This window comes from Oculina patagonica, chromosome 13 (assembly GCF_052425735.1).
Source record: "Oculina patagonica isolate OP01 chromosome 13, crgOcupat, whole genome shotgun sequence".
NCBI lineage: Eukaryota > Metazoa > Cnidaria > Anthozoa > Scleractinia > Oculinidae > Oculina > Oculina patagonica.
In genome coordinates, this window is record NC_135770.1 from 27,708,278 (window position 1) to 27,726,053 (window position 17,776).

The 17,776-nt window shown below is 39.5% G+C and overlaps 2 protein-coding genes across 2 annotated transcripts; both read left to right on the forward strand.

Annotated features, from left to right (window-relative positions):
• The first annotated feature begins 356 nt into the window (after nt 1-356).
• Nucleotides 357-13,347, forward strand: LOC144636446 (epithelial discoidin domain-containing receptor 1-like). The gene is made up of 7 exons (XM_078495656.1): nt 357-552; nt 2,535-2,626; nt 3,259-3,563; nt 6,314-6,455; nt 7,113-7,451; nt 9,403-9,553; nt 11,700-13,347. Exons 2-6 carry the CDS (start codon nt 2,563-2,565, stop codon nt 9,510-9,512), a joined length of 960 nt encoding a protein of 319 aa, XP_078351782.1. The 5' UTR covers nt 357-552; nt 2,535-2,562; the 3' UTR covers nt 9,513-9,553; nt 11,700-13,347.
• A 1,540-nt stretch (nt 13,348-14,887) lies between these two features.
• Nucleotides 14,888-17,394, forward strand: LOC144636124 (uncharacterized). The gene is made up of 2 exons (XM_078495256.1): nt 14,888-14,995; nt 16,950-17,394. The coding sequence occupies exons 1-2, from the start codon at nt 14,917-14,919 to the stop codon at nt 17,285-17,287; spliced, it is 417 nt and encodes a 138-aa protein (XP_078351382.1). The 5' UTR covers nt 14,888-14,916; the 3' UTR covers nt 17,288-17,394.
• The last annotated feature ends 382 nt before the right edge of the window (nt 17,395-17,776 follow it).

Below are 17,776 nucleotides of genomic sequence, written 5' to 3' on the forward strand. Positions count from 1 at the left end.
GAGAGACATCGTTTGTTTATTTCTGTTGATAGCTTTCTATGACGATAACGGCTGAATGATTTTACATTTTTCACGGAAGAAGGAGCATTGGATGACTTTCAATTGATGAATATGAAATTAAGTTTGAAGTACTGCATATGTTTTGCTGCAAAACGTGTTTTTGACTTTTTTTTTACATGGCAGAAGCGATCTGAAGGAATTAAAAGTGCATTTTAAAAAACACAGTACATAAATGTACTTACTGCCTGCCGTTTAGGGTTTTATTGTTTTGTTGAGTTAATAACTGCAACTTACGTGGTCTCAGTTGGATAACCAGCCAAGCTCCAATCACGTCAACATTTCACAAGTTGATTAATTCCTATGTATTCAATTCCGCTCTGAAACCGCCTCGAGCTTGACAGGAAAGCACATATTTTGGAACTCAAATAATCCATTTTGAGAAGGAATACCGAATCGACCTTGAGGACTTTGAAAGAATCCACAAACTCCACGGTCGCCCCGTACGTGTAATAATCAGTCTTCAAAGCTCTACTTCGGTGAAGTTGAAATGCGGTGAGTTTTTGACGAGTTTGTCTTTTGAAAGTGATAAACAGTTCTAGAATTTTAAATAGCATAGTTGGGAGTTTGGTAACTGAGTTAATTTTGCTTATAAATACGGCTCAAGACAATGCAAAAGCTATCCAAAACGTTATTTCTTCCCCACTTTTCAAATGCGTGATCTTTTGAACAGTCAAACTTTTAACTTTTCGAAACATCACGCATTTGAAACTCGACAGGTAGTTGAGCATGACGAAGCTTCCCACAGAAAATGATTTCATGCGGGGTCAGTGTGAAATGATGGCATTTCGAGGCTTCTTGAGGAAACGAAAAATCTTTATTGCAAAATTTTTCATGCTTTGGGCCGGACAAATAAAAACGAAGGTTTTAGTTCTCGCTAATTCCAAGACTTCACTTACACCGAAATGCCCGTGAAGACTCTGTGAGTTGAAGCACAACACTCTTAAAATTCGTAGCTATAACACTTTAGCTTTAGCTTGAACATGACTTAAACATATTTTTAATCTTATGGTGTTCCATTTTCTTACAACCGTACACATAAATTAACATTCGAAAGATAAAACGCTAAAGCTAAATTCCATCGATACATTCTGTTCATACCATGGAGACCATTTGATGACATTTCGTATTTAATTACTTGAAACATGATTGAACATTGTTTCAAGCGAGAACGTCAACGTTTTTCGTAATCTCTTAGATGTTTCAAATCTGAGCTTATTAATACTGGGAGAATTGGATTTACAAACCCAAAATATCACTGCGGTTGTGTGTTTTGGTTGAATGCCTTCTCGTGGACACTACAAAAGACAACCTAAAAATCGGCATACAAGTGTAAAGTCTCAATTCTGTTAGATCAAATCAGTTTTTATTGCAATTCTTTTGGAAATAAAATGGAGTTTTGCAGCTGCTATACAAACAAACTATCACAAATAAAGGCTGGAAAAAATACAAACAACTCTGAAATTAATCAGTGGACCAGTTTAGCTTCGCACGTACGTATGTAAATTGCCCACTTAAGTGCATGTGGTACTCTCTAGAAAATTTTTTCCTTTATGTGTCTGAAAATTATTCATTTATTTCGACACAAATTTACTAAATTTGAAAGAAACAATTCTCAAGGATAACACCACATAGTCTGAAATGCGACAACAAACAAACAAACAACCGAGCTTATGAGGTATATTAGCCCGATCTAGGTTTTATATGCACCCACACAGCAAGCACAATCTTTACTCATCAGGGACAACAGCAGAAATTAAAAGACGTCACTGCTGAACACTTTGAAAACAAATTATTTTTAGTCGGGGTTTGTTGCGCAGTTTTCTTATCATCCATAGTAACTCAAAACTGCATGTATATGAGCCTACCGGATATTTGTACAGTAGAATCCTGTTATCTTAATCTTCAATTGCAAGCCAACATTGGCTAGAGACATCAAGGGTAAAAATGCAGTTTTGACTAACTAAACCGAAGCAAATCCAAGGAAAACGACTTTTGTTAGGTGATTCGAGAAATCAAGGCCGGGTTCGGGTTGAGATAATACAATAATTTAGCTAGCATCGAAATATTTTTGAAAGCTAACAGATTGAAAATATAAATAAAAAGTGACGTCCTACGTACGGCGTCTTATCGATGCCAATTTATGAAGAACCCCCATAAAGCGGCCACTAACAATGCACCATCATTATTTCCCCAAGAGTTGTCGCTTAACAGAGGGTCTGGGGACGGGGTTTCAACTTTCAAAAGTTTCAACTTTCAGGCTGAGAAATCGCCGACAATTTGACTGATAACTGGAATTCCAGAAACCCCCATGCAGACCCTCTACACACAGAGATTCGACTGTATTTAAATTTTTCAGCGTTTAACTTCAATGATGCAACACACAGGCCCTTTTTTGCGCGATTTTGTAGTTTATAGCTACTTATAACTTAAAAACTTTTGATAAATAATTGTGGTCCGTTGGTTTTGATTTGTAGTTGAGGGAGTTTGAAGACAACAACAAGAATGGGACATTTATCGTGGTTACTAGTACTAACAGTTGTGCTCCTGAGCGGACGTAAAGCTGAAGGTAGGCAAACAGATTGAAATTAGCTTAAGTAAATTTTATGGATCACTTTTTATGGGCTTCACTTTTCTAATTTGATTTAATTTGCAAACCGCGTGACGGTCTGACGTTTAGTTAGTTGGTTAGCCAGCCAGTTAGTCAGTCAGTCAGTCAGTCAGTCAGTCAGTCAGTCAGTCAGTCAGTCAGTCAGTCAGTCAGTCAGTAGTAGTGAGTAGTGAGTCAGTGAGTCAGTCAGTCGGTCAGTCAGTCAGTCATCCAGCCAGTCAGTCAGTCAGTTAGTCGGCCAGTCAGTCAGTCAGTCAGTCAGAAAGACAGACAGAGACCCAGCCAGTCCGTCAGTGAGTTTCGTTAGTCAGAGTATTTTAAGTATGTGAGCTTAGTATTAAAGTCAGTGATTCACTTTATTTACTTATCTAGTAAGTTGAGTTAGTTAAGTTAGTTTGGCTGACCACGGCTTTAGAGAGCGAATTTAGTTAGTAAACTTTGTAAGTCAGTTTGTTAAGTCGGAGGTTGTTAGCTAGCTAACAAGCAAGTCAGCCAGTCAGTCAGTTTGTCTGGTTGTTTTTTGTCAGTTAATTTTCAAAGACGGACATTCCGGGTTTTTTCTCTAAATGCAATTGATATATTTTTTACAGGACAAGGGTGCAGCAGATTTGCCGTGGGGATAAGCAACATAGAAAAAGTCAGGGATGATCAGATTACCGCCTCGTCGTCTTTAGGTGAGGTAAACAGACCCTGGCACGCCCGTTTAGGTGAGACCAGAGGCGACGGATGGTGTGCCGCGCAGGGAAGAGCACGCAGACAATATCTTGAGATCGATTTGGAGAAAGATTTTGTGTTCTGTGGTATAACCGTACAAGGTGGCTTCCATGGGCACGTGGATGATTTCGAGTTGGAATTTGCTCGACAGAAAGGAGGAGCTTTTACTCCCTATGGCAGGGTAAGCGGAGACCATGTTATGGAGCGGTTTTGTAAAACGTAATCCGAAATCACATTTGTATCGCTTTACCACCCTGTGTGGTTACTAAAAAAAGTCTCGCCGCTTTCTCAGCCGTGCAATCGGACGTAAAACGGTAGTGACTATTAAGCGCTAAGTTAATGTCGTGAGACTTCTTAGTTTTTTCATACACGAGGTGTAAATCACACCGGGTCGCCAGCATACCGAGCAGAAATGATATCCACTAAGCCACCGACCACCAGCTTCCAGAATCCTGATTTTTTTAGATGGAAATCCTAACCCTATTATAAAAGCTAACCGCAAGTAACCCAAGCTAAAGTAGGCTTTAGCTTACCGGAGTGCTTGGTACGATAACCAAACACTATTTAGGCTAACCGGAATGTTATTCAGGCTAACCGGAGTGCTAGTAAGGCTATCGCAGTGCTATTTAGTATTCACTTCATTGAACTTAGTGTTACGTGGAATAGACAATGATAGATATGTCATGAGGTGTCTCGCTATTGTCTCACGACATCAACTGAGTGCTAAATAGTTAGTCCTGATGTTAAACTATAATCAATCTCGACTTGACTGACACGCGTTTTCCCGCGGTGGCAGTGATCACGTGTTTCTACTTCAAGTTCTCATTGGTTCATTGTATTGTTTACCATTTGTTTGTGATTGGCTGATATTATTGCTTTGGGTTTGCTTTTAACACACTCAATGGAAAACCGCCCTATAACCGAGAATGCCTGATAAAATGCCTACTTTTTTTCCAAAAGGGATTTTTTCCGTTAAAAGTCAAACGAAAACCGACGATTTATCCCTTTTACAATGTCAGATGACGGACAATAAAGAAATCACAAACTTTTGATCAACAACATGTTAGCTTAAACAAAACAATCTAACACTAGGCGCTGAAAAACTTAATCTGAAAAAAAAAAAACAATATGACTGTTTCCTCGCCTAAGCCTTGGAAAATGTGAAATTGTGGGTTTCGTTTTATTGTTACCGTACCCAAATTCGCAAGTAGCCAATCAGAAGCACGATCTACCGTACTGATATCCTAAGATATCAAGTCACTGACCTGATATGCCACGATATCATGGCTACTTTCACGTAAAGTAGTGTTACCGTGCGATGTTACCGTGCGACGAAAAGAAAAGAGATTTTACCAATAAAACAGAACCTCGTATTTTAAGTTTAGCTGTTGTTTACCGGTCGTAACAGGAATAACTGAAACTTTCCCGCCAAACCCGGCTAAACTTGTGCGCGCTCTCCAGTTGCGCGATGTTTGCCGAAGTACTGAAACATTCAGCCTGAAGTCGAAGTTCCTAATTTTTTCGTTAAATTTTGATTATGAAACTGTACAGAATAAAACTTCAAACCAACGAGTCAAAAATTTTCAAAAGAGGAACTTGATAAAAGTTTCAAAGACACAAGAATTCTTCTCGCTGGCCACACGGGGAGACGCGTGACAGATTTCATTACCGTAACTACTAAAAATTTCACTGGATTTTTGGTTGAATTTGGGTACGGAAAATACCTAATCGTACCTCGTTTGGTCTCGCTATGGGTATTTTGGCGAGACGCAGTCGAGCCAAAATACGAGCCATGGCTCGACCAAACTTGCATGATATGCCGCCGAAGCGTACCAAAAAGGTACGATTAGGTATAAAAATCACAGTTAAAGATATACTTGTACAGTGCAGGGCCGTAACTAGCAAGAGGAAAGACGAGGCACTTGCCTCGTCTAGATTTTTTCCCAACATTAAAACAAAATATGTTTTGTTGGGAAAAGAATCCCTAGTTGAACAAGATTGATTTTTTTCCTCAAGAAATATCTCATGAAAAATGTCTTTGAAAGAAATTCAGAGCTTCTAGATTTCAATTTTTTCTGAAAGGCATGCCCCTAAACCCACAAGCAAGATCTTGCCTCGCCTATGGCAAAGGTCTGGTTACGGCCCTGCAGTGGAATCCCGATTTCTCGGTCCTCCAGGAGAATCACTGACGAGTTTGAGAAATTGGGTGTAAATATGGTGTTTATATATAGTAGCAGAATGACTCATACAGCTACGGGTTCACCCTGGCCCCTCTTGTGTCATTGTATTCGTTTACATGATACCAACACACAATTTAATACCACAATGAGTCATGAAGGTGCGAGCTCACCGCCAGGTCGCTGTACTGAGTCGTACATAAACTCGTAAAATGACGATCGACCACTCCTTTCGATATGAAATCATGTGATCAGTCTCCTGGAATTGCGGGGGGGGGGGGGGGGGGGGTGAGGGGTAGCGCATGCTTAAGTTTCGTCATTTAATCCTGGATGACGAAAAAACTGCAAACATGTAATGAAATCACCAAGTCAAACTGGTGTGACACTCGCACCAGAACGAGTTTTTAAATGTACACACCCCTTTAGTAAAGAAAACCTAACGGAAACGGCTTTTGGTTCGAGCTATCGAGAGGTTAGAAAAATCGAGGGCTTAGGCCCTGCCAGGGTAAACTCCGACAAGCGACATGGCCTTAGAAATAGCGACGGCACATAAAATAAAATTGCAATTAAAAACGACAACTCTTTTGGAGAATCTTAAATTCCGACAAGGACAAGCATTTTTTCTTCAATTCAATTACCAATAGCGACGTGAACTGCGATAAAACAGCGTCACGAAACATTTTTAAATTTAGACAAGTGACTGCGCCTCTCCCACCAGAAAGTTTTTAGGGTCATTGATGTTTGTTTTGTTTAGGTTTTTACAAGGGACCACCAAGACGAGGAAGAGGAAGAGTTCTATCCTATAGGGCCGTTTCCTGTTGGACGAATTATTCGGTTTTACCCTGTGTTAGTCACTGGCTTCACGTGCGCAAGAATCGAACTGTATGGGTTCCCAGGTATGTAACCTGCGATCAGGCGTTGATACGTAGGGAGGGAGTGCATAATCTCAGGTTACCAGGTATGGTACTATAAACGTAAAATGTTTGGTCCGTGTTTGCTGCTGCACAAATAATTTGGAGGGTCTCCCAAGGATTTTGGAAAATAAGGGGACATGATCATTTGTTTCAAGGGAAAAAGGGATATCGTTAGATTATTTTAAGGGAACACAAGTGATATCTCTAGAATCCACGAATAATTAAACTTTGGCGAAAATTTTTAATGACAGTGGAATTTAATAATGGGAAACAAGGGGGAAAATGAAACATTTTGTAAGGAATTAAGTTTCCCTTGGGAGGCCATAAATTTGAATGTAACAAACAAATTAATAATCCATTAAGACCCCGAGGGCCTCTTTCTTTTTAAGACCTCTTGATGGGGTGGTGGGGGTGGGGGTATTAGAAAGGTGGCTTTTTTCGAACCATATATCAGTTGGGGGTAAATTTTAACAATTAAAGAAAGTGGCCTCTTGAAATTTACAGTGTAGTTTGGGGCTAATTAAAAAGGGGGGGGGGGGGGGGGGGCTGTTAGAGAGGTTGGCTTAAAAGATAGGGGAACTTAATAAGAGCTTTAAAGGTGTGTGCCTCACTAAAAATATCAATCCGCTTTGTCTCCAGGTCCAAAGGTCACATGCGCACCTGAATACATGATTGCCGAATTCAAAAAGAGTTACTACCCGGATCTTGTAGCTCCAGAGATGAATCTTAAAAACACAAGCTGCTTGGCCGAGTCAGAGAATGCCACTTACATCACGTTCCACATTCCATTCCGAGCTTGTGGAACAATAAGGATACAGACCAATGACTACCTTGAGTACACAAATGAGGTCCTTCGTCACATAACAGTGGGAATAATTACCTATAAGATGAATTTGAATTTCCCTATAACTTGCAAATATGACCGAAATGTGACTTTGGACGATGTGAATTTTGAGGTCAGAGATGACGAAACCACCGGTATGTAAGCGCCGACAAAAATGGCCCTTTATGAACTTTCTGTTTTTAATTGTTCAAATCCGCTTCAGTTTATTCTAAAATGGCACTTTTTTTCTTTACGATAACGAAAAGGTAACTCCAAGATATGTTAGTTCCCAAAATTTCAGCTTTCAAAGAGTATTCAAACCCTATGAAATCCTTGTCTGAAGAAATCCGAAAATCGAGAACCGGCCGCCGCCATCTTGGAGTAACTTAGCATCCTGGCGATGTAAGCGTGCCGTCAAAGAGTTCAACCTGAAGTTTGGCGGGAAGTTTTAACATTTTTTAAATACTTGACACTCCTTGTTAATTTTGTTTTGGCTTGTTTTTCGAAATGCCTGTTTGTGCAGCATCATTTTGCACAAACTGAGCTCCAAGAGATAGTAAAAGTTGAGCTCTTTGACGTCACGTATACATTGCTAAGTTACTCCAAGATGGCGGCGGCCAGTTCTCGATTTTTGGACTACTTCATCAGGGAAGGATTTCATAGGGTTTGTCTACTCTTTGGAAGCTAAAACTTTGGTGAGTAACGTATCTTCGTCTTAACTTTTCATTGGCGTGAAAAATAGAAAGTGCCATTTTGGAATGAACTTTCCCTTTAAGGTCATTGCCCTGTATTGCATTGCGCATCCTTACTGCGCATAATTTTACGCGTAATAAGCGCGCGCGAGCGCGCGCACATAAACAAAATGGCGGCTTTTTTCTATGTGGCTTAGTCCGCGAGAGAAGTAAATTGTCGCATTCTCGTAAATGAGTCTGGTGACCTATCAATTTTTTCTCATATTTTGGGTGTAGCGATCAAATTCTTTCTGTAAAATGAAAACAGATCAATTCTTGTGTTTGAAAAATAAATTATCGCTAAAAACGTGTACTTTGCTGGTACTCACAGAGGAATTTTAAAGGAATTATATGGAATATACAAGGTCTTCCTGCTCCTAAACGAATCTGGTGACCCCCCTTTTTTATTTCAAAATTTAAGTTCCTTTAAAGTAATAAACCAGTAGGCGAAGTTTGGTAAAAAAATTGTGTTCAGTTCTATTTCAGGGCAATGACCTTAATAACTCGCAAAAAGGAAGTCAAAAATCACACGGTATTTGAACTCTACAAGAACGGTTTAACGGTGGAAAGTCAGGATTTCGTGAAAAGAAAGCGTTGGATAATAAATCTCTTGTAAAACATGTAAATGTGTAATATCACAGTGCAATTTTATTCGTTATTTGTATTTGACTTGCCATTCGGGCTCACCACAACTGCAAGACTCGTACAAATATAGAGCGGTACTACACACTGTCAAAAAAAATATCTGTACTCGCGTAAAATGGTTACTTGTTGTCTTGATAGAAATTATTATTACGGTCATTTGCAAATGCCTTTTCTACGCGTAACTCCGGTTTCTTAACATTTTTGTTGCCCAGCTCCACTCAGCGGACTCAAAACTTACTCGTGAAATAATTAACAACTATTCATCGAAGTGGAGCTGGCTAGTGGTGGATATTCACCACTAGCCAGCAACACTGAGGTGAATAGTTGTTTTAGTATATACTCAAACAGTGAGATCATATAGCCCGAAAGGATGACTTTTGATCAGTTTATTCCGTTAACGAGTGCAGTTTTTGCGTGCGAGTTGCTCGGAGGTGAATAGCAAAGGATATTCAGAGTTCGAGTAGCCAATAAGCACGCGCCAAAAACGCTGTCCACTGTTTGAGTATATACTAAGTACAAATATCCCATGGTGTATGTACTTAAGAAAACGGGCTTACGAGTTGTCAGTTGTAGTCCTCTTATTCAGGAAAAAGTAGAATACTTTCTATTTTCTTTAGAGTTCCCATCTTCTCTAAATAAACAATTTGTATTCAAATTGGCTGGTTAAACTCCTTTAATCTTATCGTAGTAAGTTAGTTTTTTTTAATGTTAACCTTATTGTTATCCACAGCATCCCCAACTACTGCCGGTGCCCGACTGCACCCACTGCATTGTTGGCTGGTTACCCTGTGGTTATCTGGAGCTGTGCTCTACCTGCTTTCGTTTGCCGAGCTTGGATAATTCTGTTGTTTTCACAGTTTTTGTACCTTGCACCTTTCCAGGTATATATCGTCTGGCTTTCCTTTATTTATGGCACATTACTATATTTCTATTAAAATGGGTAACTCATATCACATGTACCGTAATATTCCAATAACGTGCCTCCAAAAGTAAGCCCCCAAATCTCAAATGCAAAAACTTCCTTCCTCTATCGGGCCAGAGGGTACTCCCACATAAAAAGGACGGGGGTGCTCGTTGGAAGATCTGAATAAATCAATCTGGATGTGGTTCAAACTTTTTTTACCCTTAAATGATAAATAAAACCCAGGGCATATACAAAATTTTAGGGTTCTTGAATGATGATGATTTGCATTTATTTTCACTGCATTACAATGCTGATTATAAATCATCGTCGTCGTCATCATCATCATCATCATGTTCATCATCATCATCATCATATGTTCATCATCAATGTCAGTCTGTCTTCGTTATCATCATTATCAGCATCATCATTATCATCTTAATCATCATCGTATCGTATCATCATTTTGGGTTTTTGTTTAAAATAGGTCAATATTGTGTACATGTGGCTAATGTTCTTGAGGAAATATTATACACTTAAATGACTGGTCCGGAGGGAAACAGTTAATTCTGTTTCCCGAGAATCTCAATTTCACTTGAAACATTTAGATTCGAGGGAAACAAACCTAACTGGTTTCCCGATGGACCATACATTAAGTGATTTGTTAAAGTGTATATGACACGAAATCTTTTTATTGGCTTTTTTCTTTCGTTGATATGCTTAGATAAATGATTTATAGTTAATATTTGTCCAAAAAAATTTTTTCCGTCATTTTTTGCCTCCGTAATGTCGCACTCTCAGCCATCTTGAAATTTCATCAAACAAGTAGACGTCACAAAGGTGACGTGACGTACCTTTTGGCCGCGCGCCGCTATGACAAAAGGTACGTCACGTCACCTTTGTGACGTCTACTTGTTTGATGAATTTTCAAGATGGCTGAGAGTGCGACATTTCGGAGGCAAAAAATGACGGAAAAAATTTTTTTGGACAAATTTTAACTATGAATCCTTTATCTAAGCATATCAACGAAAAAAAAAAGCCAATAAAAGATTTCGTGTCATATACACTTTAAACAGCACAACGAAGTCTTGGAAAAAACGGCGGTCGTCGGTCAACATTCGCGGTTAACAGTACTGTTGATATTTTTGCAATGTTGCCCGCTCAGAGACTTTTGCCTGGAAACAGTTTTATTGTTAGATGTCATGTGACCTCGAAATAGCCAATAGGAGCGCGCTTTTGGCGAAAATATCCCAGCTATATAACAAATGCATCTGATTGACCAAGTGCGAGAGCAATACTGGGAGAATATCGGCCCGAGGCCTTGACAGTACGGACCGAGCGTAGAGAGATCTGTACAGAAAAGACCGAAGGCCATTATTTCCCTGTTACGGTCCCGAGTAAGCTTTGTTTAATAAGAGGCTTATTACTCGACTAAAAGAGATTTTTATAAATAGAAATAAATAGATAAAAGAGCGGTATTCTGACCGGGGACCCACCTGGTGTTTCAGTTATTTTTTTTTCATTTATATTAATGAAGTAAAGGGTAAACCGCCAAACTAAATATTGTATCGGCTACAGTCGAAGCTCTCGTAAGCGGACACCCTCGGGACGCGAAAAAAGTGTCCGTAACTGGAGCTGGCCGCTTACGAGAATGGTTCTCGTAAGCGGCCACTAGAGGTGAAGGGGATAGATGGCCGCTTACCGGAGCTTGCCTAGCTAACAAGTGGTGTTTCAAAATGTAACCTGACGTGGATGACGACAAAACAAACACTGAAATATGGTTCTGTAATAACTGTAAAATCATTGTGACGAACGGCGATGTAAAGTTAATAAGAAAAAACAAGATACAGAGGTTATTTATAGGATTTTCTTTTGGGTGTCCGCTTACGGGAGCTTAAAAACAAAGAAAAAGTCAAAGTCGTAATCTCTGAAAGTGTCCGCGGCCGCTTACGGGAATGTCCGCTTACGAGAATGTAAAAATACAGAGTTTGTATGGGAGTTAAAAACGGGGTTTGAAACAAGGCGGCCGTAAGTAGAGCTGTCCGCTTACGGGAGTGTCCGTTAAGAGAGCTTCGACTGTATTTTCAATTTTTTGTCACTCATACAAGATTTCTTCTTTCTTATAGGTGGCTTCACTGGAAAGTTTGAGTTTTCCTTTGAAATAAGTAGTTGATTTGATAGGGCTTTTTCCATAACTAAGCAAAACCTAGAATAGTTAGCACATCGTATGTTTTGTGAAAGACTCTAAGCGCGTCTGCAAATATAACTAGTAGTGCATTTTTTTTAGAAAGCACATTATGGACCGCACAATGAATAAATAAAGGATATTCAACGGACAGTTGTGTGCTACGGCTGACGAAATTTTTACTGGTCACTGACTTTCGCAGTTTCTTTGAAATCTGCGCACAGTTTTCCGATGAATACATTACATTGTTTTGTAATACAATTTCCTCATGGGAAGTCCATCTTTTGAATCGTGTTTGTGTTGCATGCGACCAGGGAACTAAGACCCGTGTAATACACATGTTATTATATTCCACTTAGGGGTACTCCTTGGAATTTTTTTTGCTGGAGATGTGCTGTCAAGCTCTTCGAATACTGACTCATTTTCATACCTGGCTCCCGTTTCGCGAAGGTCCCGAAAAGTTTTCGCACTCGGAAAGCCATAGCAAATCAATGATAACAAAGCTGTTTTATTCACATGTTTTTATCATAAACAGAGGTTCAGTGGAGGTCTCTTTATGAAACGTTTGAAGCCTATACACTTCTCTGTTTTTAAGATACAGATAACTCAAAAAAGGCTTTGCGGGCCTGAAAGTTTCCAGGGCTTCCTCGCGGATCGGGATTTCTGGCCTCTGAAGTCCATAAATCTGTTTGTTGGCGAATCTGGAAAACAAAGATAATTGAGGCAGATGGAATTTTTTGGTTACTTCTCTTGTTCTCTTTTCCTTTTGAAGATGAAACCTCCTTTAAAAAGCGATAATATGTTTATTCAAATACGCTATTGTTGTTTGTCCTAAGACTCATTCGCAATTCCAGACCAGAATGACAAAACAATTGAACCATTTTCAAACAAAAACATCTTAAGAACCATACCCTTTGGGACAGCACATTTATATAGTAGCTTGCATAAGAGATTCGCACTCCTAAAGCAAGTATTAATTTTTGTAACAAACAAGACTGCAAGGCTGACCATACAACGTGAATGATAGACTTTGCGAGACACAAACACGACTAAAACCGATACAGCAGGATTGCAATCGTGGACAGCTGTTTCGTCTTTATTGGGATTCTTCAGCACGGTGTAGCAAATCCAAATAACGTCAGCTCAAAGAGCCAACGCAGATAAATTGCCCAATAACCCGTACACTGTATAATCAGCCTTGCAGTCTTGTTTGTAATTTCGTTTTATTGTTGTTCAGATCTCTCAGCAGATCCTACGAATAGCAGCATTATCGTTTGCGTTCCCTTGCAGTTTTAGTATTATTTTTTGTACCCTATCGTGTAATAACCCGGACTCGGTTGTTCAAAGGATGGGTAACACATTCAACCGGATGTATCGCTATCAAAGGGATAGGTGTTCTCAAAACATGACTGGTATAAACTGGATAATGATTTATCCGCTGGGTAGAGTTATCCACCCTTTGAACACCCGCGACCAGAAGTATATATTCAAAACTTCTGTTACTTTTTGTTTTAAGTATAATTAATATTTGTCTTATAACTTTACCCTTAGTTTTACAACGCACGAATAAACTGTTTATTTGAAAAAAACCCTATATATCTGGTGTCGGGTTTATAATATACGTTATCACCCCTAGGTCTATTCTTCGCTCTGGTTCCGTGGGAGCTAACATGAATTGACCGCAGACTTGTCCCAAGGCTCCATCGTTTGTAGTGACGTCACCTAAAAGCACTCGCAAGCCCCCGGCCCAGGCTTTGCGTGGTTACCGAAACATGAGAGAACGCCTAGAACTTCGGTGAATACGAAGCATGTGACGCAACAACTGTGTGGAAAGTACTATAATAATACTATACTACCCATCATGTAGCGGGAGGGGAGGGGAGTGGGGAAAGGGGGGAGTGGCAGCTGCAGTAACCAGAAACGAAAGGCCTTGAAAAGTCTACTAAACGTAAGGGAGAAGAAAGCGAGAACAGGAGTTTCTGAGAAGACTGGGGGAAGTTGGGAAAATGGCGAAAACAATGCATTAGCTACTTTCGAATCCACCAGACCAAAAATTGTAACTCGATGATTTAACTCGAACTCGATTTTTGAACCCGAACTCGATATTTCTAACTCGAACTCATGAAATGGACGAACCCATTTACTACATGAACAACGTTATTGGGAAAGTAAAAATGTTAGGTCATTACTCAGTTGTCAGATTAAGCTGCGCCGGTTTTCAGTGCATTTAAGGGTGCTTTCCATTCACCACAAAAATTGGTTCTAGTTTTCGTTATTTTCGCGGCACGGCATATGGTCAAATGATGTGGTCACATGCGCTGTTATTTTTAGTCAGCTGTAAATGGCAGGAACAAATTAACAAAAACTTGCCTTTTGAGCACGACAAAGACAAACAGAAAGCCCCTGTGGCTCTATGTACAGTTGCGCGTAGAAGTAGAATTTGGTTGATTTTGGAGAGTTTTTTTTTTTCCTTTTTTTTTGTTCACGTGGAGCGTGCGCACGGCTAAGGAGACCAGGGATAGGGTCGGGAAGGCAAATCGAAAATAGAACACAAAAGCTTCGATAATTGTGGAAATTTTTTTAGAAAAGAGCTGAGCATGAATGGAAAGCGTGCAAATTTTAATAACTAAAATTTTATAAATCACACGAGGAAAAAACCTTGGTTAACGTTAAGTCTTCATTCGGTCTTTGAACAAGCAAGGCTTGATCATGATTTTCATTCTCAAAGCCTACGTCAATAGCAGACGCCGATTACGGCCAAGCAACCTATTTTAATATTAATGATTGACTAAAACAAAAATAACACTTGCTTAAAAACGGATTGCCCCCAACACATTAAAGGCTGTTCTCCAGATGGAAGCATATTGACTACCTGTAGACGAAATTTCAGAAAAATCTGTAAGAGCGTTTTTTAAGTAAATTTTTAACTGATGAAATGAGATAACTCAAACAAAATATTGACGTTCAATATCTTGCATCATGACGTAATAGTACTTCACAAATATTGATTGAATGTTGAAAATGTTTCAAAGGTCCTTACGTCTTAATGACAGCAATATTACGTTGTCAATCAAGATTTGCCTTTGCTGATAAATATTATTCGAATAGTTTGCATAATATGCCTACCCAAACTCCTTTAAACTGGAGGTAACGCCAAGATGCTATTTAGTAAGGGAAGCGATGTGAAGTTGCCAGCTATGGTGATTTGTTTTCTTATTCTCTTCGACATTCCACATGGTAAGGAATGACTACGACGACTACCTTTAAACGTGTGTGTTAGTGTATAGACGCTCCTTGATCTTAAAAGTATTGAACTTGTAAAACCAACTGAATATTTCTGTACACAATGTGACCACGAAGGTTACGTCATAAAATCTTAAATGGACTTTACAGTTAGTTTAGTAGGGTATCAAGTCACGTTTAAACGGCTCTTTTACTGTATAACATAATCGCTCATCGTTGTAGAACCTAACCTTCCCTTCTCAATTTGACTAAATCTTCCCTAAAAGTTCAAAAATGTTGGCCAGTCGCATTATGTTAAATTTTATGTCGATGGACGTTGAAAATAATATCGCAAAAAAAACTTATAATGAACGACTATTGACTAACGAAGCAGCGATAAACTCGTGCATTTGTTTTGACTCTCTCCGGAAAACTTGAAATAATTGTACATTGTAATCCGCTTCACTTTGTGACGCTATAAGAATCTAAGTCGGAGCCAAGCAAATATTTCAGCAAAGCACTTAAACAATCTTTCTTTAAATCGTCCTCCCAGCTAACGTCTGTTTATCTTAACAAGAGAATGTTTCAAACTATTGAGCCCAAAGATCAGAAAGTCCAGTTTCGCACTTAAAACTACAGTTGTTTATCGCTGGTCCAGATTTTATATGTAATAGTTAATGCTGAAAACTTTTCGTATGGATCAGTCGTGCAATATCGGACCATATTGTGCGGTTCTGTATGCATATTAATTTGCCGACAATTTATACCGAACAGTAACGCTGGTATAGCTGAGTAGCTCCGAGGGAGTGGCACTTTTTTTTAAATAGTGACGCTCATTTATGAGTTTTACTCATTTATTTCCATTTATGAGTTTTACTCATTTTAAGGGTTTCATTTGTAACGTAAAAGTTAAAAATCGACATTAACAGGGTAATCCAAGAAAACTGTACATGTTTGCTCAAGCGCGTTATAATAATCAAGCTAGCTATAAATAGAGTGACAATTTGGCTTTTTTCAGATATTAATGATAGAACATTCTCATCAAATGATCTGAGCTTGCCGTTTTCTAAATTCCATGTAAGTATAAAAAAGATGACCTGTAGAGAGACAATTTAGCCTTTTTCAGATATTAATGATAGAACATTCTCATCAAAGGATTTGAGCTTGCCGTTTTCTAAATTCCATTTAAGTACAAAAAAGATGACCTGTCGACCGCATGCTTTTTCAAGGGATACGATAGTGCCGGGCGGGGTGAGCTGGGAACAAATTCTGCTAGCGCTCCTTTCCATTTTCCCTACGACCACCCTCCCCGTTTTCGCGGGTTAATGTTGTAATTGTCAATAGTCGCGTTCTCCATCAAAGGCACTATGCCGTCTGACAAACGCTATTGAGCGAAATCATAATTGGGACGTTCAACACCTGGGGTCAAAGGCTAGTATTAAGAAAGTCCCGGTGGGATCGGAGCTACTGTTGCCACTAGGTAGCTCTCAAAAGTGCTCTGAAATGCCTACCGTCACAAAAAGGCTCTGCCAGCAAGTCATATGTCACACCTCTACGATTGTTGTCCCTGGTAATAGGATTTAGCTGAGTGACAATGCGAAAGGCGACCTTTCAGCGCCTTTAAATAGCTGGTACCTGTGGCTAAGGGAAGAACACCCCTATACAGAAAAACCCTGGACCTCCAGGTTGGGGATTGGGCATGGGCCAACCACCCCATCCCGTAAAAGTATCGGCGTACGAAAACCGAGAAGAAAAACTAGAAAGTAAAAAACAAGGCGACACCTGACGTTTTCGCCTTTCTTAGTAGCATACATCAACGGACCTTGCCTGTGTACATCCGCCCCCTCGGCTCAGGATAAAATGGACGCAAAAGCATGCACAAATTAAATTAAACTCATGTTTTGTTATGAATGTCTACGCAGAGTTTTAATTGTTAAATATCTCCTAACCATACTAATTTCCGTTGCAGCCTTTGGTCTGAATTGCCACCAATGTACAAGCACAGAATCTTGGGAAGAGTGCGACACCACGCGTTTATCACGTGTATTTTGTTCCGGAAGTGACGCAGTTTGCTACAAGGTTCACTACACGACTACTGACGGGACCATTCAACAGTTTGCAAAGTCCTGCGGACCGGAAAGCGTCTGCGATAAAGCTGCAAATCCCATATGTAAGATTCACCTTGATCCTTCAGACTGTAACATAGATTGTTGTGACGACGATATGTGCAACAGAAGCTCAGTGGCTGGTGTCAGCGGTATAATTGTGGTGCTGTTAAGTATTCTTGTGATGATTTTGTATTGGTAAAGACATTATATGAGCTTTCTTTTATTTTATGAATTTGTAACACCTCATTGAAATTGCAAAGGTTTAAAGTAAATAAGTATATCTAGTTTGGCATTTTAACGTGTCGATACTGCTGTCTATTTTATGGCAATTGATACGCTAGTTGTGGTGGAAAGGAACCCTTTGACGGGTTCTCCTTGCATTTCGCCGATTTTCATTTCGAACCTCTTAAACGGGAGTGTAAAAACTTTACTTCGCGGATTTCTTTTCTTAAAGCACTGTACAACAGACATGATACGTAGAAAAATATTCTATAAGGGGGCTAGGGTAGGGCAAGAAGTTCCCTAATTCGTCCTGGTCTGTTCTGATCTCTAAAGTGGTTACTAAGTTGATGAGATATGTAACTGCACTGATAGCGGAAGCCAGATGCACCTTTACATACACGGGTAGTGTAGGGAACTGGGGACTGTCCGGTAGTTTGTAGAGGTATAAAAGAAGAGTTTTGAGATG

Coding starts and splice junctions, on each gene's coding strand:
- LOC144636446 (XM_078495656.1), top strand. CDS start 2,563: ATGGGACATTTATCGTGGTTACTAGTACTAACAGTTGTGCTCCTGAGC. Junction 3,564..6,313: donor CTTTTACTCCCTATGGCAGG/GTAAGCGGAGAC, acceptor TGTTTTGTTTAG/GTTTTTACAAGGGACCACCA. Junction 7,452..9,402: donor CAGAGATGACGAAACCACCG/GTATGTAAGCGC, acceptor TGTTATCCACAG/CATCCCCAACTACTGCCGGT.
- LOC144636124 (XM_078495256.1), top strand. CDS start 14,917: ATGCTATTTAGTAAGGGAAGCGATGTGAAGTTGCCAGCTATGGTGATT. Junction 14,996..16,949: donor TCTCTTCGACATTCCACATG/GTAAGGAATGAC, acceptor TTTCCGTTGCAG/CCTTTGGTCTGAATTGCCAC.